The sequence below is a fragment of the Lipotes vexillifer genome, unplaced genomic scaffold (genome assembly GCF_000442215.2).
Source record: "Lipotes vexillifer unplaced genomic scaffold, Lipotes_vexillifer_v1.1 scaffold2700, whole genome shotgun sequence".
NCBI lineage: Eukaryota > Metazoa > Chordata > Mammalia > Artiodactyla > Lipotidae > Lipotes > Lipotes vexillifer.
This window is the reverse complement of record NW_006773303.1, coordinates 23,586-45,933: the sequence shown is the minus strand read 5'-3', so window position 1 is coordinate 45,933 and position 22,348 is coordinate 23,586. Positions and strand designations below refer to the sequence as shown.

At 51.9% G+C, this 22,348-nt stretch overlaps 1 protein-coding gene across 1 annotated transcript; it reads left to right on the top strand.

The window, feature by feature from the left end:
- Positions 1-1,675: 1,675 nt before the first annotated feature.
- ESPL1 (extra spindle pole bodies like 1, separase) lies at positions 1,676-21,757 on the top strand. The gene is made up of 30 exons (XM_007448256.1): positions 1,676-1,756; positions 1,932-2,990; positions 3,274-3,378; positions 3,537-3,657; positions 5,612-5,748; positions 7,117-7,310; positions 7,615-7,854; positions 8,078-8,222; positions 8,331-8,469; positions 8,663-8,802; positions 9,745-9,879; positions 10,959-11,078; positions 11,574-11,745; positions 12,138-12,266; positions 12,401-12,557; positions 13,448-13,557; positions 14,654-15,642; positions 16,097-16,430; positions 16,630-16,791; positions 17,166-17,379; positions 17,481-17,671; positions 18,532-18,659; positions 18,784-18,906; positions 19,746-19,901; positions 20,010-20,180; positions 20,305-20,409; positions 20,569-20,684; positions 20,837-20,920; positions 21,089-21,253; positions 21,556-21,757. Exons 1-30 carry the CDS (start codon positions 1,676-1,678, stop codon positions 21,755-21,757), a joined length of 6,324 nt encoding a protein of 2,107 aa, XP_007448318.1.
- The last annotated feature ends 591 nt before the right edge of the window (positions 21,758-22,348 follow it).

The following is a 22,348-nucleotide window of genomic DNA, read 5'->3' as shown; positions in this document are numbered from 1 at the left end:
GTGCTCCACAACAAGAGAGGCTGCGATAGTGAGAGGCCCGCGCACCGCGATGAAGAGTGGCCCCTGCTTGCCACAATTAGAGAAAGCTCTCGCACAGAAACGAAGACCCAACACAGAAAAAATAAATTAATAAGTTAATAAACTCCTACCCCCAACATCTTCTTTAAAAAAAAAAAAAAAGGATTCTCCTTGAGGAGAATCAAGTAGATATACATAGGGAAAAAGTCCTAGAACACTGTCAAAGCACTGACTGCTAAGGTGTAAGCAAGACGAAATGAGTACTGAGAGAACTGATGTATCATACACATTTAGCCCCTGCAGCAATATTACCATTACAACGCTGAGATTCTTCGTCATTGTTTTGTTTTGCTGTTGTTGTTTGTTTTTAAATAGTCTTCCCGGCTAGATTCTCATCTCCTAAAAGAGGTTGATGATGATGAAGAAAACCAATAATAGAGAAGGATGAGTTAATAGAGTTCATCACGGAAAAGCTAACTGGAAGACCCAAAGTTGTGAACTGAATTCCTTGGAGGAAGGAAAGAGCAGCAGAGCCAAGTGAACGTGTATGTTTGGGGAAGTAGTTAGTACTTACCGAATATAAGCCATTAAAAAGTGTGAAATATCCCAGTGAATGAGTTTCCCGTCGCCACTCACAGCTTCCACCCCACCCCTCTACCCTCCATCCCCCATCAAGAAGATCCTGTCTTCCTCAAACAATCCAATTGATGCAAGGAGCAAGGCTGGAAGGCAGAGAGAGCTGGAAGTCGCCACAGTACTCATGTCAGTGGCCCCGGAAAACTATATTTTTAAAGAATTCCATGAAAGGCTACACCCTTTCTTCCTAGTAAGCCAAACCGCGAGTTTCCAAGTAAGTTCTTTTTGTTATCTAACCTATTTCCCTTGTCTGCAAATTTAAACTCTTTCCGAGGTCTGAAGATAAAGGGGAGGAGAAGGAGGCAGGGAACTGGCCTTCACAACAGCAGCTAAGCTACACGTAGCTGAGGAAGTCGGCCCCGACTAGAAAATGTGGAAAAACCCGCATTCCCAAAAGGCTTTAGCCCTCAGAGAGGCTAGACCACGCTGGCCGGCGTCACGTGAGGACGCAGCGTGGCGAGTAAACTACAACTCCCAGCGCGCCTCGCGTCCCGCCGGCGTTACGTAGCTCTCGCTGATTGGTCGCTGGGGATATTTGAAAGGAGGGGCTGGCGCGGAAAACGAAGGTTACGTTTTGGATCCTTGCGGAGTACTCAGTCTAGTGGGTAAGTCCTGCCCGTGGAAAGAAGAATTATCTCTGGGACCGGAAGGCCTGGAGGTACTCGTGAACTTATGTATGCGCCGAGGTGAATGGTGCCCCAGCGCTGACTTGAGGAAGAGGTCGGGCGTCTCTACGAGGGAGCGTCGGGAGACCTCGAGACGTCCTGGTGATGCTCAAGAGCTCGGTGGAGGCCTCCGGTGTGGGGCGTTGGTTGGTGGGACGGGTTGGGAGGAAGGAATAGCAGAAGCGTCGGTTTATAACGGGAGCCCGGCGTCTTGGCACGTATGTTTTTCCGATAGGATTTTTTGCCCCCCCGGCCTTCCGCGGCCTTCAAGCCCTTCTCCCGCCCTTCATTTAGATCCTTTACAAATCTTCTCCGCCTTCCCTAATCCGTTTTCTCTCCCCTAGTCCCGCGGCACCATGAGGAGCTTCAAAGGAGTTAACTTTGGGACTCTGCTAAGAAGTCCAAAGGAGGCTGAAGAGCTGCTGCCTGACTTGAAGGTGGGAGTGCTGTCTGGCTGTGGATACACCTGGCTTACCAAGCTGAGCTGTTTTGTTTTTTGACTTATTTGAAGAGACAGATTAGTAGGAGATCCACTCTTGAGCAATCTCATTTCTAGTTCCTTTCCCTATCTTTTTTTTCTCCTTTGGTAGCCTCATTCACTTCTCCTCCTAGGAGTTCCTGTCCAAGCTTCCAGCTGATTCTCCCAGCTGCCGATCTGATGCCGAGAGGAGGCAAGCTTGTGATGCCATCCTGAGGGCTTGCAACCAGCAGCTGACTGTCAAGCTGGCTTGCCCTAGGCACCTGGGGAGCCTGCTGGAGCTGGCAGAGGTGGCTTGTGATGGCTACTTGATGTCTACACCCCAGCGCCCACCCCTCTACCTGGAACGAATTCTCTTCATCTTTCTGCGGAACACTGCTGCACAGGGAATCCCAGAGGCCACACTCCGAGTCGCTCAGCCCCTCCATACCTGCTTGGTGCAGTGTTCTCGACAAGCTGCTCCCCAGGACTATGAGGCTGTGGCTCGGGGCAGCTTTTCTCTGCTTTGGAAGGGGGCAGAAGCCCTGGTGGAGCGGCAAGCTGCATTGTCAGCTCGGCTAAAGGCCTTGAGCTTTCTAGTACTCTTGGAGGATGAAAGTACCCCTTGTGAGGTTCCCCACTTTGCATCTCCCACAGCCTGTCGAGTGGTAGCTGCCAATCAGCTATTTGAAGGCAGTGGGCATCGTCTGAATGAAGCAGATGCTGATTTCCTAGGTGACCTGCTCTCCAGGCATGTGATCAGAGCTTTGGTGGGAGAGGGAGGGGGCTCTCCTGGTCCTCTTTCCCCGCAGAGGGCCCTCTGTCTCTTGGAGCTCACCCTGGAACACTGCCGTCGCCTCTGCTGGGGCCACCACCACGCCAGAGCTACCAGGGCAGTGGAGAAGGCCTACGATTACCTAAGGAACACCAATCTGGCCCCCAGCCTCCAGCTTTGCCAGCTGGCAGTTGAACTGCTGCAGGTTGGCGAGGGAGGACCCCAGGCAGTGGCCAAGCTTCTGATCAAGGCATCAGCTGTCCTGAAACACAGCATGGAGGCACCGTCACCCGCACTGCGGGCATTGTGTGACAGCTGCCAGTTCTTCCTCTCAGTCCTGGAGCGAGGCACCAAGGGGCACTATGGACCTGATGCCATTCTGGGCCTCTTTGCTTTTCTTGGCAGCTACTGTTGCCTCATCCGGCAGCTGCAGCATAGTGTGAGTTAAGGACCTAGAGGTAGGGTGGGAATGTGGTTCTGTGGACTCTCCATTGGGCTAGGGTCTTTGGTAAGATCTGGAAGCCCTGGCTCCCACCTTGGTAAGCTGCTCTCTGGACCATGCCTGCCAGCCGGCAAGCAGCCTAGTATGCGCTGAGAGGGCAGTAGCCCGTCCTGATGTCCTTCTTCCTACTCCCCGGCTGTCTCAGCTCTCCAGGGTTCTGGGCCAGTCTGCAGCTTGGAGGTCCCTGTCCCTCAAACCAAGCTTCCCCTTCCTTCCTCAGGTCTGTGGGGACTCCTGCAAGCACCTTCAGGCTTTGGTTCAGATGCAGTTTCAGGGACTTCACCTCTACACTACGGTGGTTTATGACTTTGCCCAAGGCTGTCAGGTACCATCTGGAATCAAAAAACCTGGACAGGTCCTAGGGTCTGGAGTTGCTTGACTGCCCTCAGTAGAGCTTTGGGGTTGCTTTGGCTTTGGGCATGATGTGGGGTGGACATCACCTTAGACCTATTATGTTTCCTCTCACCTTTTTTGTCCCTTCAGGAAGGTGATTTGGCTGACCTGGCCCAGCTGGTGGAAAGTTGCAAATCTACTGTTGTCTGGATGATGGAGGCCTTACAGGGCCTGTCAGGCCAAGAGCTGACTGACTACCTGGGGATGACTGGTTAGTGCCCTAGGGCCCAGATACAGGGTTCTTGGGAGGGTCATCGCTTGTTAGGCAGGCAAGTAGCAGTAGCTGGATAGTTCTGTGGGGCCTTCCTATGGCTTAGGGAGGCCGTGAGAAAGATATTTATAAGGATCTCTGTATTTAACAGCAGGAGAGAAGTGATGAGGCTCATTTATCATAGCAGATGTGAATTTTTTTCTCATTGGCTTTGAAATCTGACTTGGTATTTGCTTCATGAAAATGTAGAACATTTATAACTTAAATTTTTTAAAACCAGGTAGAACATTCACATGATTCAAAATTCAAATTGCACAAAAGGGCGTACAGCGAAAAGTCCCTCTACTGTGCTTAATCCTAGTCACCCAAGTCCCACTCTGCAGAGGCAGCTAATATGGTCAATTTCTTATATATCCCTCTAGAGATATACTGTGTATATCTACTATATGTATATATACTATGTATATGTATATATTAACCAACAGGCATGAATATTTCTCCTCACCCTTTTTATTGAAATATACATACAGGAAAATACTAAGATCATAAGCAGACAGCTTGATGGATTTTTACAAAGTGAGCTTGGTTTGTAACCAACATCTAGGTCAAGTAACAGAGCATGACACAGACCCCTGAAAAAAACCCTCTTTGTGCCCCCTTCTGGTCCCCACACCCCAACAGTAACCACTAACTATCCTAACAGCATCAATTAGTTTTACCTGTTTTGTATTTCATAATAAATTTCCCCCTCAGTTTTACAAAAAGCATAGCCCTTTAGTTTGAATTATATAAACCTAATGAGTTCAGTCACTAGAAGGTTTTAGAGCGTTTTTCATATTCATATTGTCAGGTTGAACCTGGCCACAGGTCATCAGGAGTCACAAAAATTAATAGTATGAAAATTCTTCCCACAGAGTATTGAAGACCTACTTTATTTTCTCCCAGCCATCTACATCGATAGCCAAGAAGCTGCCTAAACTAGAATTTAGGAAAATTGTATTCATTCAGTGAATATTTATTGAGTACCTACTATGTGCTAAGCACTGTTCTGAGTACTTAGATATGTCAGTTAATAAAACAAAGATCTCTGCTCTCATGAAGCCACATTCTGGTTGGGGGAGAAAGACCATAAACAGTAGAATAATTGAAGTACAACATGTTAGAAAGTGATCAGAAATATGGAAGGGAAGGAAAAGTAGAGCAGGATAAGAAAGGGAATTAGGAGGTCAGGGTAGGTGGGGGGGGGCAAATTACCGTTTAAACAGGTGGTCAGGGACTTCCCTGGTGGTCCAGTGGTTGGAACTCCACGCTTCCAGTGCAGGGGGTGCGGGTTCAAATCCCTGGTTGGGGAACTAAGATCCCACATGTCATGTGGCCAAAAAAAAAAAAAAAACGGTGGTCAGGGTAGGCCTCTTGGAGAGGGTGACATGAGCACAGCCTGGAGGGTGTGAGGGAATTGACCATGTGGAAACCTGGGAAACGACGTCCCCTAGCAGAGGAAGCAGCCAGTGTCAAGGCCCTACAGCAGGAGAGGGGCTGGCGTGTTCAAGGACTAGCAGGGAGGCTAGTGTGGCTTCACTGGAATGAGGGAAGGAGAGGGAAGTAAAGGATAGGCCAGAGCGTTTCCCCCAAAATGCTGACCTTTGGAGCAAGGTGAAGACAGAGATTGGCATGTGAGGAGAGACGGGCCCTGTGTGGGAATGAGGACTTGGATCTTGTAAAACAAGTACAGAGAGGCTGGCTGGTGTGGGGTTACCTTCCTGGAATGGAGGGCATGGGCTGACTTGGAGCATAAAGGGGAGAGCTGTCCCATTCTCATTCCCTAGCCATGGGGGTTCCTGGCTGATCTGGGGACTGCTGAGATGACCACAGGTTTAGTGTCTCTGCTGCCCCTCCGACGGCAGAGGGCAGTGGAACCATTCCTGCGGTCGGCTGTCCTCTCTCTCCCCTGCAGCCTCTTACACCAGTAACCTGGCCTACAACTTCTATAGTCACAAGCTTTATGCCGAGGCCTGTGCCATCTCTGAGCCCCTCTGTCAGCACCTGGGCTTGGCAAAGCCAGACACCTATGCTGAGGTGCCTCCTGAGAAGGTATGAGGGCAGGAGGGAGGTTATATTGAAGGGAGGAGGGGGCTCAAGTAGCATGAAAGGGCCTGGCCAGGACCCTGCCTTGGAGTAGAGAGTTAGGAGCTGCGTGTTGGCAGCAGTACCTGGGGCAGTGTTTCCCAGACCTCACCTGTACTGTTATTTACTTAATTTTTTTTGATTCATTCACTTTTTTTTTTTTAAACTCACCACGCCTTCATATTTTCTTTTTTTTTTTTTTTTTGATTCACTTTTTATATTTAGCCTTGTCCTGGGCCAGTGGTTTTCAACCTGGCTAGACATTAGAATCACCTGAGTGAACTAAAAAAAAAAAAAAATTCTAAAGCCTGTCCTAAGCTAATTGCTTCAGAATCTCTGGCACTGGAGCCCAGGCATCTGGATATTTTTCTTAAAGTTCCTCTATGTGGTCCTTTGGGCAACCAGAGTGAGAACCACTGTCATAAAGCAGGAATACCCATGAAATGATGGGTTGGCAAGACGGGTCATAGAGGGCCTTGGGTTTCATTTGATGAGCCTCTCGATTTAAGTGGAGGCCTGGTATCGGATTGGTATCTTGGGCTTCTCGGCATCACTGTGGCGAATAAACAGAAGGAGAGGACAACACCAGGCACCCAGGTGGCTCTAGCAGCCCAGGCAGGAAAGGGTGGGTGTCTGAACTGAAACAGCTTCCCAAGGGATGGAAAGAAGTGGGTGAGTGCAGGAAGTCAAGGAGTAACCTGGAAAGTGACTGGTGTGAGGGAGGGAGAAGGAAGAGGCCAAGATGGTCTCGCCTTTCCAACTCAGGAGAAGGTGGTGATTTGCTGAGAAGGGTCAGGAGGGGCTTCCCTGGTGGCGCAGTGGTTGAGAGTCTGCCTGCTAATGCAGGGGACACGGGTTCGAGCCCCGGTCTGGGAAGATCCCACGTGCCGCGGAGCAACTGGGCCTGTGAGCCACAACTACTGAGCCTGCGCGTCTGGAGCCTGTGCTCCGAAACAAGAGAGGCCGCGATAGTGAGAGGCCCGCGCACCGCGATGAAGAGTGGCCCCCACTTGCCACATCTAGAGAAAGTCCTCGCTCAAGAAACGAAGACCCAACACAGCAAAAATAAATAAATTAATAAACTCCTAAGCCCCAACAACTAAAAAAAAAAAAAAAAGAAGGGTCAAAAGAAGGAGCAGGTTTGCAGGGGTGCGGGTGATGGATATATGGGTGGATGGGTTGAAGCCTCAGGTTGAGAGCACCCAGATATTTAGTTCTTAGGTGTCTGTGGGGCGGGGTTGGGGGCAGGAGGACCCTGAGCACACACATCCTCCCCCATGGTACAGACTCCTTGCTTCCTCTCTCCAGTTTGGTCTGTTTTCTTCCTCTGGTCAGTTGCACAGATGCTTCCGGCTGCACATAGAGAGTTTGAAGAAACTGGGTAAACAGGCCCAGGGCTGCAAGATGGTGACTTTGTGGCTGGCAGCCCTGCAGCCCTGTGGCCCCAAACACATGACTGAGCCAGTCACCTTCTGGGTCCGGGTCAAGATGGATGCAGCCAGAGCCGGAGACAAGGAGCTACAGCTGAAGTGAGTTGGTGGGGAGGGGGACAACCATTTTTATCCCCTGGAGAGGGCTGCTTTGGCACTCATGGTCACATTCATCCTCACGTCTGAAAAAGGCACTGTTTCCTCCATTCATCATTATGGATTGAGTGCCGACTGTGTGCCAGCCACTGTGCTGGGTAGTTGGGGGGACAGTGGTGACAGGCAATTGTTCTTGCTTTCACCACTGGAAACTGAGCTCTCAGCAAGCTGAGGCGGGGACTCCTTGGCCTGGGGCAGAGGCGCCGTGCTTCATGGGCTCCCCGGTGCTGAGCCTGCCCTCTCTCAGGACGCTGCGAGACAGCCTGAGCGGCTGGGACCCAGAGACCCTGGCTGTCCTGCTCAGGGAGGAGCTGCGGACCTACAAGGCAGTGCGGGCCAACACGGGGCAGGAACGTTTCAATGTCATCTGCGACCTGCTGGAGCTGAGCCCCGAGGAAACTCCGGCCGGGGCCTGGGCCCGAGCCACCCACCTGGTGGAACTGGCTCAGGTGCTCTGCTATCACGACTTTGCCCAGCAGACCGACTGGTGAGGAGGAAGGCCTGGGAAGGCGACTCTTGCTTCTTGCCCTAGCTCCTCTTACCCTTCCTGGAGCCCGTTTCCCTCTCCACATCCCTGAGCACTCCCTTGAGTTTGTGGTCATGGGAACTCAATTCAAAGGATGAGGCCAGCTGTGCTGCAGAAGGCTCTTCCCAGGACAGCGTGGCAGGCACTCACAGTAGCCTGGCTTAAGTGTGTCTTCTCCCTATAGCTCTGCCTTGGATGCCATCCGGGAAGCCCTGCAGCTTCTGGAGTCTGTGAGGCCCGAGGCCCAGGCCGAGGATCGGCTTCTGGATGATAAAGCACAGGCCCTGCTGTGGCTCTACATCTGTACCCTGGAGGCCAAAATGCAGGAGGTGAGCATGGTTGCTGTGGGGTTGAGCAGGACTGGATACAGGGTTTATTTTCCCTGGGCCCCAGTAAGCTCGTGACAACCCTGTTTTCACCCTGGTCGCCCCATCCAGGGTATTGAGCGGGATCGGAGGGCCCAGGCCCCTAGTAACCTGGAGGAGTTTGAAGTCAATGACCTGAACTATGAAGATAAACTCCAGGAAGATCGTTTCCTATACAGTAACATTGCCTTCAACCTGGCTGCAGATGCTGGTGAGAGCCGTGAACGTAGTGTGGTGGGATGGGGCCTCCTCTGTGGCTTCCTACGGGTGCCCCAGGTGTGAGGGAGGCTGCCCTGTAGAGTGGAAGGTGGGCACAAGGGCAGAGGCCATTATGGGGAAGAGGACCACCTTTCCCCAGATGCCCACACTGAGAGAATGACTGGTCCCTTTCTTCTTACTTACAGCTCAGTCCACATGCCTGGACCAAGCCCTGGCCCTGTGGAAGGAGGTGCTTACAAAGGGGCAGGCCCCCGCTGTGCGGTGTCTGCAGCAGACAGCAGCCTCCCTGCAGATCCTAGCGGCCCTCTATCAGCTGGTGGCAAAGGTAATGGGGCAGGGCATTGACACGGGCCAGAAACCCAGCTCCTTCACCTTCTTTGGCCTGTGTCCCTGCTGAGAAGTCATGTCATCCAGTGTGGGCTCTGTCACCAGTCTCCCTGAGTTAAATCCAGGCTCCAGCGTTTACTAGTACATGGCCTTAAACAAGTTGCTTAACCTTCCAGGCCCATTTCCTTATTTCTAAAATGAGGGTGATAATAATACTAACTCATAGCCTTGTTAGCATTCAGTGAGATAATGCGTGAAAGATGGTGTGTGTAAACGGAATACTCAAACATTAGCCATAATTATTGGTAATTATCAGATAATTTGAGACCTGTGTACTCAGAAAAAATACATAAATGCCTACAGATACAATTTTACATTTTTACATGCAATGTCAGGTTTCAAGGACTCCCTGAAGCTCTTCCCTGGACCCCATATTAGGAACCTCTGAAAAAGGACGTTGCACATAGAGGATCTTTGTTACTGTGGGCATTACGTCATATTCCTAGCAGGAGGAGCCTGGGAAGCTGCCTGAGCCCTAGATTTGAGTCTCGGCTTTACCACATTTGTGTTATGTGAACTTAGACAAGCAACTTAACATAACCTATTAGTTTCCTCATCTGTAAAATTAGGATTAGAGTTGCTATGAAAATAAAGTGAGCTGGCACAGTGCCTGGCACATAGCAAACGCTCAGGAAATCCTGGCTATTGAAGACAACTGGTGTGTGGGCTTTAAAACAAGTGAGGGGGTAGGAGGGTTTGCAGACGTCCTCGCTGCTCTCCTCTCCGGCTCCCTGAGGATGGCCAGTGGTTGCTCTGTCTGGGTGGCCACATTCCAGCCAGGCCCTCAGGTCAGACCAAGGTCCCAAAGGGCTGGAGAGGAGGGGCTAGAAATGAAGGCTTGAGCGCGAGCTGGGTAAATGTGCTGCTCCTGGCCTCCCAGCCCCTGCGAGCTCTGGAGGTCTTCCTGCTCATACGGATCGTCTCCCAGAGACTGGAGGACCACGCAAAGGCAGCCGGCTCCTCCTGCCACGTCACCCAGCTCCTCCTGACACTTGGCTGTCCCAGCTACGCCCAGGTGAGTGCCCAGCCACGCTAGCCTGGGGCTGCAGGGGGACCTGGCTTCCGTGACCCAGCTCTCCTCTGAGAAGGTAGGCTACTGAAGGAGTGGCTTCTCTGCCTTCTGCGCCACATTTGGCTGAAGGATGGTAAAGTGTGGAGTGGTTGGGACACAACTGGGGGAGAGGAGGCATCTTTCTCCGTCTCACTGCCAAACCAACCGTTCATTCAGTCTTACCTAGTCTGCACTGGCAATACGCTGCTAATCCTGGGTTTCCCAGCCATTTCTGTTGTCCCAGTTGATGCTTCTTGTTCACTTAGGGCCGTTAACAATGTATCCTAACTGGTCTCCTGGCCTCCAGTTCCTCCCTTTTCCACTCCATCTACTAGCCGGATCATGTTAGGCACAGGTCTGATCTTATCTCTTTCCTGCTTAAAGGATTACATTGGCTTCTCCACTACCTGAGGGATACTGTCCAGATCCTTTACTCTGGATTGCACACCTTCTATATTCTGGTTCACTCTTTGTCTCGCTGTTCCACACCATGAACTTTATGCTAATCTGTACCACTTTATATTCCTCATACGTACCCTGCTGTCTTCGGTTGTGGTAGACCCTCCACCCTAAATGCACCCTCGCCCCAACTTTTTTTTCCTTCAGCAAACCCGTACTTTCTTTGCAAGGCCTAGCTCAATTGTCTCCTCCTTCATAAAGCATTTTATATGTCCCCTTCTTCAAGGGCAAAATCAACCACTTTCCCTGGGTCCCCAACCACTGATGGCATTGTATCATGATTACGTAGGTATGCCCACGACCCCCGCACCGCCGCCCCACATTGCAAGCTATTGGATGGAAGGGCCTGCTTACTGCTTATCCAGCTTTGTCTCTCTAGCTTAGTGGTTAACGGAAAGGTACTAAATGAACATTTTAGTGAGTGAGAGAATAATTCCTACGTAGACTATAATATTTGAAATAATTTAATATTTAGTTGGACAAGGTCAACATTTTGCTTGCGAATGCTTTAATCCGCTTTAATTTGAAGAGTCCGGCTGCCTCTCCTCACCAGCATGCTCACGCACCCCCGATTGCTTCCTCAGTTGTACCTGGAAGAGGCAGAATCAAGTCTGAAGCTTCTGGATCGCACCACAGATACATGCCTGCTCCTTTCCTTGACCTGTGACCTCCTGCGAAGTCGACTCTACTGTGCTTGCCAGAAGGTGCTTTTCACTTTCTTGATCCCCGAAGGTCTTGGGTATGGGAAGGATTTTAGGATTCTCCAGATAATCTGTCTGGCTCCTGAGGCTTCCCTGGAGCTGGGGAGAATGTTCATGGCCCCGAGGAGCAGAAACATCTCGCCTTGCCCTCTCCCATGGATCGTCCACGTGTGCTTCTCTAGGAGCCATTCCATCCTTCTCATCCTTTTCCAGCTCCCTCTGGGGCAAGGGGGAAGTCTGTCCCGTGACTAGAAACTGGGATGACACTGGCACCCTCGACTGGAAATCCAGTGGGATCCAAAAGGCTGGGCTTTCTCACACACTAGCTATGTGACTTGGCTGAGTCTTAGGCCCTTTCAGGCTCTAGTTTTCTCTCCAGCTTTTATCATCTGAAAAGCAGGGGGTTGGGCTACGCGATCCAGTAGGGGCACCTTGAGCTCTGAATTGCTGATCCTACCTCACTCACCGCTCTCCTCCGCCCCTTCCCCCTCCCCCCAGGTGGCTGAGGGTGCCTCTCTGCTGCTGTCTGTGCTTCAGGACCCTGCCCTCCAGAGGTCATCCAAGGCCTGGTACCTGCTGCGCGTCCAGGCCTTGCAGCTTGTGGCAGTCTACCTTAGCCTCTCATCAGACAGCCTCTCGGCCTCCCTGTGGGAGCAGCTCTGTGCCCAAGGTGAAAGAAGAGGGTGGATGGCCCTCCTTGTGTGGTTTGTCCGCTGTCAGCTCTTCTCTGCCCTCGTCCCCTCTGCTGTCCAACTGCGTGGATGAGCCTACCTAGAAGCTGCCCAGAGCAGGCCTGGGATAGCAAATGAGTTTCAGTTTGCTTGCTGACTCTAACTGACTGCTTAGTGACTGCCCTGAACACGACACTGACTAGGATTCTGAGACTCCATGTAGCCTCGGGGGAGAGAGTTCTGTGATTGATTAGCTCTGTCTGCCTTAAGTGTGGAGGGAGAGGGTGAGAGCATGCTTCGCATTTGCTTTCTTACTGTTTGAAGGTGGTGGAAGTTCTGGCCACATCATCTCCCTTCTTGTCACTCCCACCTTCCCCCTACGCTTGCACAGGCTGGCAGACACCTGAGATAGCGCTCATTGACGCCCACAAGCTCCTCCGAAGCATCATTCTCCTGCTCATGGGCAGCGATGTGCTCTCGGCTCAGAAGACAGCTGTGGAGACACCATTTCTGGACTACGGTAAGTCCGAGGAGGAGAGCTAACGTGGGAAGGAACAGGCGAGATGGCGGGGCTGGCAGTTTTGTCTGCAGAGGATCCAGCCTACGGTTCCTGGTTCCACATGATGATGGTCTCATCTCTCTCCTTTGCTACAGGTGAAAATCTGGTACAAAAATGGCAGGTTCTTACTGAGGTGCTAAGCTGTTCGGAGAAGCTGGTCTCCCGCCTGGTCCACCTGGGTAGTGTGAGCGAAGCCAAAGCCTTTTGCTTGGAGGCCCTGAAACTTACAACAAAGCTGCAGATACCGCGCCAGTGAGTACAGGGCCCAAGAGGATAACGATTCCCAAACCTGAGTGCCTACGACCTTGACCGTGGGTTCCCAAACTGTTCCACAGATTAACATGTTATATTTGGATGGGCTGGTGGAAGAATACATTCCATGGCAAACAAGTGGGAAATGCTGAGTTAATCAAGATTAGATGTTTTCATTTCCTATAGGACTTATCATGTCCTCCAGTATGCTAACACACATTATCAATCTCCAGAAGGGAGATCTAGTATACAATGTTTCCCTAAATCTCTTCGCCTGGAGGATCCTTTTGGTGAGGAGTTCGGTCTGGGAAATCCTGTCCTCAGGCACGAGGGTGAGTTGGTTTGAGAGATCAGTGTAGAGGGTTTTCGTCAGGGAGTGCCTGAAGTCAGCCTTAGGAATTAAAGGCCTTCTGGACACTGGAAAAGACTGTGATGGCTCTGCCTGGGAAAGGGGCAGAAAGACTCTCTAGGAGGGCTCCCTTGGTGGCACAGTGGTTAAGAATCTGCCTGCCACTGCCAGGGACATGGGTTTGAGCCCTGGTCCAGGAAGATCCCACGTGCTGCAGAGCAACTAAGCCCATGCGCCACAACCACTGAGCCTGCACTCTAGAGCCTGTGAGCCACAGCTACTGAGCCCTCATACCACAACTACTGAAGCCCGCGTGCCTAGAGCCCGTGCTCTGCAACAAGAGAAGCCATGACAATGAGAAGCCCGTGCACCGCAACGAAGAGTAGCCCCCACTCACTGCAACTAGAGAAAGCCAGCGCACGGCAACAAAGACCCAACACAGCCCAAAATACAAACAAATAAATAAATTTATTTTTAAAAAAAGACTCTCCAGGAAAACAAAGGATTCCACTAATGGGTCGTCATCTTCTCTCCCAACCAGGTGTGCCCTGTTCCTGGTGCTGAAGGGGGAGCTGGAGCTGGCGCGCAATGACATTGACCTCTGTCAGTCGGACCTGCAGCAGGTTCTGTTCTTGCTTGAGTCTTGCACAGGTGAGCAGCCAGGCCCGTACACCCGTGGGCGGCGGTGAGAGTGATGCATGCACTGCAACACAGCTTTACATGTCAAGGTTAGGTTCTCTTCTAAATCAGACTGACTTCTGTCCCAGGGCAAAGCTCCCTTCACTTCAGTCAGACCATTGGTGTCCCTCCTTCAGATGGGCTGTCCAGGACTACCTTACCTGCTTCTGGTTTTCAGTGCTAATATATATATATATATATATATATATACACACACACACAAATATATACATATATATGTATATATGTGTGTATATATACGTATATATATACATACATGTATAGACACATACATATATATATATATTTTGTTTTTCTGTTTTTGTTTATTTTTCTGCCTGCGCCATGCAGCTTGCGGGATCTTAGTTCCTGGAGCAGGGATTGAACCCGGGCCCCTGCAGTGAAAGCACCGAGTCCTAACCACTGGACTGCCAGGGGATTCCCAGCACTAATATATTTTAATTTAAATAAAATTGAATATTCAGTGCCTTAGGTACTTGGCACACTTCCTGTGTTCAGTAGCCGCACGTGTGGCTACTGTATGGGGCAGCACAAACGCATGCATCCTCAGAAGGGTTTAAGCTAATAATAAAATACTGTATTTATGGTGCTTTTTATTTTCCTTATCAACCATTTCTACCTGTAGTATTTCATTGGATCCACACAAAATCCTGGAAAGTCGAGTGGGAACGTAGAGTTTTTTTCATTTGTAAACTCAGAAAATTGAGAAATTCAATGTTTGAGGCCAGGATCACAGGGCCAGTCAGGGGCCAGAGACAGGATTAAGACTTGGGCCTCTAGGTGCCGGCCTTCTGGCCTGAGCCATGCAGCCTTCTGAGCTGCAGATACGGGGGCTCTGTGGGCTGTGCTGATGCATTGTTAGAAGGGAAGAAACTGTTGGGATTTTATCGAAAAAATAGTAAGGTTGCTAATATTTAGTATGTCAGTACAGTAATATATATGAACAGTTAGCAAGTAAACAACATAGGTCGTTGGCCACTGAGGTAGCTCAGGACACACTGGTATCATTTCTCCCAGTTTTGTGATTCTTTTTCCACTCTTTCCTCAGAGTTTGTCGGACTAGCGCAGCACCCAGACTCTGTGAAGAAAGTCCACTTGCAGAAGGGGACGCAGCGGGCCTGGGTGCCCCATCCTCCAGAGCTTCCGGAGGAAGAGCTTGTTCTAAGAGGCCCTGACCTGGAGCTGGTGGCCACCGTGGCCAAGGAGCCTGGCCCCGTAGCACCTTCTGCTAACTCCTCCCCAATCCTGAAAACAAAGCCCCAGCCCAGCCCTGGCTTCCTGACCCATTTGCCCACTTGTGACTGCTCACTCTGTGCCAGCCCTGTCCTCTCAGCAGTCTGTCTGCGCTGGGTGTTGATCACAGCGGGCGCGAGGCTGGCCATGGGCCATCAGGCCCAGGGCCTGGATCTGCTGCAGGTTGTGCTGAAGTGTTGCCCCGCAGCCAGTGAGCGCCTCACCCGAGCTCTACAAGCTTCCCTGAATCACAAAGCACCCCCCTCTCCTGTCCTGGGCCTCTTCGATGAGATCTCGGCTCAGGCATACGCACAGCTGGCACTGGAGGGGCTGAGCCAGCCGTCAAACAAGAGCCTGGGGAAGATCCTGGAGTCGGGGCTAAAGTTTGTGGTGGCTCGGATACCCCACCTGGAGCCCTGGCGAGCCAACCTGCTCTTGGTTCAGGCCCTTGCAAAGCTGGCTAGCGTCAGCTGCTGCACTCCCCGACTTTTTGCGAGCTCCTGGGGCTGGCAGCCACCATCAGTAAAGACCCCTGCTGGCTCAGAACACTCTAAGCCTTGGAGCCAAAAACATTGTGGACGAAAACGCCAGCAAGAGGTCTCTGCTACCCTGCCACTCTCAAATACCTCTCTGAAAGGTCTGGAAGGTGGAGGACCACCCTGTACACCTAAGCCCCCAGGCCGGGTCAGGCAGGGTGGCCCTCGTGTCCCCTTCACCGTGTTTGAGGAAGTCCTCCTTACAAAGAGCAAGCCTGAGGTTCCCAAGGCCCCCAGGGTACAACAGAGGATCCAGACACGCCTCAAGGTGAGATGGGACTGTGGCTAGGTGGTACTGGTGTTGAGTGGGGGTGATCCTGGAGAAGAGTTCTGCAGAGCAGGTGTCTCTGGAATAGCTTCCTAGGGCTGGTGGTGGTTGCGGGGGGTGGGGACCTTAAGCTCTCCTGTTAACTGCAGGACCCCTACATCTTCCACAGCAAGACCTAGTTCAAGTCCATCTTTGTTTCAGACAGAAGGGACTTACTTTTCTTCACTCTGTACGGTTCCTTTCCCTTTTCATCCTTCCTCCTTATCTTCTCTTCCTTCCTCCTCTCCCTCTTTCCACAACCCAGGGTTACTGCCCCTGGTTGAGTGTGGCCTAATACCTGGGAGGTTGATTCTTAAATCTTCCCCAAGGGCCTCTGTGATGGCGCCTCCACAGTGCCACCTTCTGGCGGACAATGTCTTGTCATTTGGCCCTTCTCCCTTTCCCACCATCCTAGGTGAACTTCAGTGATGACAGTGACCTGGAAGACCCTGTCTCAGTTGGGGCACGGCTTGCAGAGGGACCCAAGGGACGGGGCCGGGGCCGGGGCCGGGGCCGGGCCAGGAAGGGCCCGAGCATGAAGACAAACGCGGTGGCCACCCCAGACAGTGCCCCTGGGCACCCTGGCCTCAGTGGCAGAAGCCGGAGGGTCAAGAAGCTGGCATCAGGACATTGTGAGGAGCTGGGCCCCGAGATGATGAGGACCATCCTTGAGGAGGAACTGACTGACAAGCAGATGGAAATGAGCTTTGAGATCCTCAGGGGCCCTGATGGGGAAGACTCAGCCTCAGGTGTGATGGCAAGGGTGGAAAATAGAGGTCCATGATTTTTTTGGGTTGCCCTGGGGCCAAAACATGAGAAATAACTAGTGCCAAAGATGGAACAGGAAGAAAGTTCTTTTGCTGGCTCTGGGACCAGACCCTAGAAGGGAGAGCAAAGGGGATGGCAGGAAGAGGGAACTCTACAGGAAAAGTCGTGTTGTCTGCCCAGGTGGGAAGACCCCAGCTCCAGGGCTCGATTCAGCCATAGGAGAATGTGAGGTGTTGAGACGGGATGCCAGCAAAGAAGAGCTGCCCGTCCTGGGCCCAGACAAGGAGAGAGACAAGCATCTTGGTCCTCCGCTCCGACTCTCCTCGGCCCCCGTAGCCATCAGTAAGTATGCTGACCACAAAGGTGTGATCACTTGATCCCAGTGCCTTTCCATTACTGTCCTTGGTTCTGGTTTTGGACCATCTGGATCTGGTAGCCTTTGAATCTGGGTTTGAATCCCAGCACTCTTTGTCTAGTAGCTGAACTCTATAGTCACTCCACCTCTCTGAGCTTCAATTTACTTAACTGTAAGGTGGAATTTGGGGAGGATGGAGAGAGTTGATGCATGTAAACTGTGTAGCTCCCCACTTGGCATATTGCCCTTTATAAATGGTAGCTGCTGTTTTCCACGTGGGAGAGGAGACAGACACTCATTCTTGGAAAGTTCCTATCAGTTAGGAAGTTGGGGATTCATCGGTGTCTTGACCTTCCTCTAGGTCTCTCTATCCTGGATTCCATCTGTGACTCACTGAGCATTGCTTTCCGTGGGGTCAGCCACTGCCCTCCTAGTGGGCTCTACGCTCACCTCTGCCGCCTCCTGGCCTTGTGCCTGGGCCACCGGGATCCCTACGCCACTGCCTGCCTTGTCACTGAGTCTGTCTCCATCACCTGTCGCCACCAGCTGCTCATCCACCTCCACAGGCAGCTCAGGTGAGTGCCCACCATCCCTAAGGCTTGTGCTGGGACAGACTGGGGGGAGTGGTCCAGACTTTGAAGGAGGCAGAACTCACCCCCTCTTCTGTTGCCTGCAGCAAGGCCCAGAAGCTCCGAGGATCGCTTGAAATAGCAGAGCAGCTGCAGGGGCTGAACCTCCAGGAGAGGCCTGGAGACATACCCCTGGCCCGCATCCAGCGCCTCTTTTCCTTCAGAGCGTCGGGATCTGGCCACTTCCCCCAGCCTGAGAAGGAGAGTTTCCAGGAGCGCCTGGCTCTGATCCCCAGTGGTATGGCGGCAGGCATCAGTGCCTCTGCTGTTCTTTTATTCATCTTCTTAGGGAAGAGTTGGGTGAAGGAGTTTAAGGCATTAGTTAGTTCACACACAGATTTATGATCCTTATGGAAGGCCGTGTCATACTTTTCCATTGATTAGACATTTTGTAACTCTCACCAAACAGACATACCTTAAATCTAGAAGTCTTTCTTTTTTTTAAAATTAATTAATTAATTAATTTATTTATTTATTTTTGGCTGTGTTGGGTCTTCGCTTCTGTGCATGGGCTTTCTCCAGTTGCGGCGAGCGCGGGCCCCTCACTGTCGCGGCCTCTCCCGTTGCAGAGCACAGGCGCCAGACACGCAGGCTCAGTAGTTGTGGTTCACAGGCCTAGTTGCTCCGCGGCATGTGGGGTCTTCCCAGACCAGGGCTCGAACCCGTGTCCCCTGCATTGGCAGGCAGATTCCTAAACACTGCGCCACGGGGAAGCCCCTCTTTTTTTTTTTTTTGAATCTCAATTTGAGTTACCAGCAAATTCAGTGTCTTTCTTTCTTTAGGGGTAAGTAGTTTCAGGTGTCCAGGGTCTTCCTATGCTAACATGAAACATGTTCACGGATGATTGGAGTGCCTCACTGTATGTGGGGAGTGGTGGGGGGGAGCGGTTGTTAGTTTCTGTAGGGACACAAATAAATATAAAACATGCTCTCTGTCTACAGGGAGCTGTTAGGGTAAGGGAGAGCACCTTTGAACTCCAGTGGCCAGGGAAGTCTTCTAGGAGTTGTCTTGAGTGATGGACAGGGATTGCATGCAGAAGACAGGGAAAGGAATTCTTTGTAACAGCTGAAATAACTCTGGGCACGTCCTGTGTGTCAGGGGTGACCGTGTGTGTGTTGGCCCTGGCCACCCTCCAGCCTGGAACCATGGGTAACACCCTCCTGCTGACCCGGCTGGAAAAAGACAATCCCCCAGTCACTGTGCAGATCCCTACTGCCCAGAACAAGGTAGGTTTTCTGGGCCGGGGAGCAAAGTTGGGCTGGGGCAGGCTTCTGGTCAAGCTGTGGCTGGGGGATGGAGAGATGGTGGTCACGTGGACAAGCAGAACTCTTACAACCCCATCTCCCTCAGCTTTCTGTGAGTTCAGCCCTGAAAGAGTTTGATACCATCCAGAAGGAACAGAAAGAGAACAGCAGCTGTACTGACAAGCGGGAATGGTGGACGGGGCGGCTGGAACTGGACCGTAGGATGGAGGTGTGTGTCCCCAGCGTGGGGTGGGATCCGGCCTGCCCTAGGAATATCTTCTCTCCCAGGGGTCCCAGGTTCTTGCTGAGCCACCTCAAGTCCTTTCTGGAAGTGTAGGCCTAAATAAAAAATTATGTCACTTGGGAAGCACTTTAAACAAGAGTCTGAGACTGGAAGGGGTTATGGCAATGGAAAGTTTAAAGATAAGTACAAAAAAAGAAGTTAAGCCCAAGTATCAGCCTCCCGACCACAGCTTTCATTTCATTTCCTGGCTTTAGCTTTTGCCCACCTGTTCGTATTTGTCAACGTAGTGATTTATTACATATCATCTTTTTTTTTTTAAAGATATACATATATATTACTTTTTTTTTTTTTTTTTTTTGGCTATGTTCGGTCTTCATTGCTGCATGCAGGCTTTCTCTAGTTGTGGCGAGCGGGGGCTACTCTTTGTTGTGCTGCGCGGGCTTCTCGTTGCAGTGGCTTCTCTTGTTGTGGAGCGCGGGCTCTGGAGCGCAGGCTCAGAAGTTTTGGCGCACGGGCTTAGTTCCTCCACGGCATGTGGGATCTTCCCGGACCAGGGCTCAAACCCGTGTCCCCTGCATTGGCAGGCAGATTCTTAACCACTGCGCCACCAGGGAAGTCCCCCTACAAATCGTCTTATCTATACTCCCCAAGAGGCTCAACAAATGAAAAAATGTTTCTCGCTTCTTGCCTTTTATGACAGGCAGTAGGATAAGTAAGGCACATCCACTTATTGGAAGAGCCATTTCCTTGTCTCCAATATGTCGGTGCCTGTGGGGAAAGAAACTCAGCTTCCTCTCTGACTGACAGCTCTGTTCTGCATTCAGGTTCTCACCACTTCCCTAGAGAAGTATGTGCTGGGCTGCTGGCGGGGGCTGTTGCTGCCATCCAATGAGGACCCCGGCCCTGCCCAGGAGGCCTCCCGTCTACGAGAATTGCTGCAGGAATGTGGCTGGAAGTATCCTGACCCCACTCTGCTGAAAGTGAGTTGAGCAATCAGGGAAGGGGAAGAAGGTAGCCTTAACTTTCCCACCTGCCACTGAGGGTGGAGATGGGAGCAATGGTACTCAGTGACCACTGTTCCCCCGCAGATCATGCTCAGCGGTGCCAGTACCCTCACTCCACAGGACGTTCAGGCCCTGGCTTATGGGCTGTGCCCAGCCCTGCCAGAACGAGCCCAAGAGCTCCTGAGTGAGGCAGTAGAGCGTCTACAGGGTCAGACGGTACCAAGCAGTAGGCATCTTGTCTTGGTGCTGGACAAGGTAAGGAGCCAGGGGCCGGAGGGGCAGTGCCTGGTGGGTCGTGGGTAGCTACTCGCCGCCATGCCCTTTCTGACTCCGTGTACCCATGGCTCAGGACAGTAACCTCTGGGTGCTCTTTGCCCAGGACCTACAGAAGCTCCCGTGGGAGAGCATGCCCAGCCTCCGGGCTCTGCCTGTCACTCGGCTGCCCTCCTTCCGATTCCTACTCAGCTACTCCACCATCAAAGAGGTGCGGGGTTCAGGGAGTGGGGACTGGGGGTGATTGGTGACTGGGAAGAGAAGAAGGAGGTCTTAGGAATGGATCAGCTGTGGAAAGGGGCTTGGGGTTTGTGGGAGCTTGGGCCCTTGGGCCAGACCAGGATCCTGATCCCCACTGTCTCCCCATCAGTCCGGGGCCTCGTCGGTGCTGAGCCAAGGCGTGGATCCTCGCAGTACCTTCTACGTCCTGAATCCCCACAATAACCTGTCAAGCACAGAGGAGCAATTCCGAGCCCATTTTAGCAGGTCAGCGGGAGAAGAGTAAGGGGGGGCGGGGCAGCGCCACACGGGCAGATGGCCCCTTCTCCAGAATCAGAGGTTGCAGCCCACATTCTCCCTGGCGTTCCTTCTGCCCTATTTGCCCCATAACCCTTCATCCTCCTACCTTTTCCCTGTAGTGAAGCTGGCTGGAAAGGGGTGGTCGGGGAGGTGCCGAGCCCGGAACAGGTGCAGGCGGCCCTGACGGAGCATGACTTGTACATGTGAGTGCTCAGGGCAGGGAGCAGGGGAGAGGGACAGTCCCACAGGGTGGGTATCACCACGGTTTGCTCTGGGGCTTTGGAGCCCCTGACTGGCTCAGGACACCTCTGGAGACACAGCAGAGGCCTGGCCCTGCTAGGTCAGGCTCATCTCGCCTCCTTCTGCCTCAGCTATGCAGGGCATGGGGCCGGTGCCCGCTTCCTGGATGGGCAGGCTGTCCTGCGGCTGAGCTGCCGGGCGGTGGCCCTGCTGTTTGGCTGCAGCAGTGCAGCCCTGGCTGTGCACGGAAACCTGGAGGGGGCTGGCATCGTGCTCAAGTATATCATGGCTGGCTGGTGAGTCTCGAGGGGCAAAGTCCATCCTAGGTCCCCATCCCAAGTGCTTTCCCAGGTCTGAACCCTAAATCCTTCCTCTTTTGTGCCCCACCTCCTTCCTCCCACCCTACTTCCCTGGCATACCTGGGCCCTTAACCCTTTGCCATCCTCTATCCTCCTCCTGGAACTATGGGTCAAGGGATTTCCTCATTGGCTTAATCCCTCTCAACTCACTCACCACCACCACCACCACCAGCAGTCGTGTTTTCCTAGGTGTTCTGTTTTAGACCCTTACTTTGTATTTCTTCCTTCTCTTTTCCCAGCCCCCTGTTTCTAGGTAACCTCTGGGATGTGACTGACCGTGACATTGACCGCTACACAGAGGCTTTGCTGCAGGGCTGGCTTGGAGCAGGTCCAGGAGCCCCACTTCTGTACTATGTCAGCCAGGCCCGCCAAGCTCCCCGACTCAAGTATCTTATTGGGGCTGCACCTGTAGCCTATGGCTTGCCTGTCTCCCTGCAGTGACCCCCTTGGAGCTCTCCTGTTGCTGATAGAAGCCATGTGGCTGTTCTACCTCCAAACTTAGATTTGGCCCTTACGATAAATATTTTAAATGATTTTCCCCAGTGTTTTATATGAAACATTTCCTTTTGATTTAATTTTTAATATAATAAAGATACATCCTTAAACTCTGTTTTGTGTAGTTCCTCTGAGAACATTTGAAGATAAGACTGTTGCCGGCTTCCTACTGTGTAGTACTATAAATAGATAAGAATAGCTTGCAGGAGTTCAAGTCTGAGAGTCTTGGGAAGAAAGGCAAAACCAACAGACAAAGCTGGGCCTGTCTTGGCCTCAGCAGACAAAGCTGAAGGAGAGAGGGGCATCAAAATGCTCTAAGTGGGGACAAAGGCCCAAGGAAAGGTAGAGATAGATCCATTGAGAGTGTCTTGGCCAGGTACCCTCATGTCTATCCTGTCTTCCTGCCCTCAGGTATCCTGGGAGTGACACAAGTTTAATGCCTCAGTTGCTTTGCCCCCCTCCTAAGTGGATGTTATAGGCTGCTGTCCTTTCCCCACAAACAGCTGTTACACTTGTTAGTGCCATGCACTTTAGCAG

Excerpts from the sequence above, each read along its gene's own strand:
- ESPL1 (XM_007448256.1), top strand. The coding sequence starts at position 1,676 with ATGAGGAGCTTCAAAGGAGTTAACTTTGGGACTCTGCTAAGAAGTCCA. Across the intron at positions 16,431-16,629 it reads TGGGGAAGACTCAGCCTCAG|GTGGGAAGACCCCAGCTCCA; the intron begins GTGTGATGGCAA and ends TTGTCTGCCCAG. Across the intron at positions 20,685-20,836 it reads TTCCGAGCCCATTTTAGCAG|TGAAGCTGGCTGGAAAGGGG; the intron begins GTCAGCGGGAGA and ends TTTTCCCTGTAG.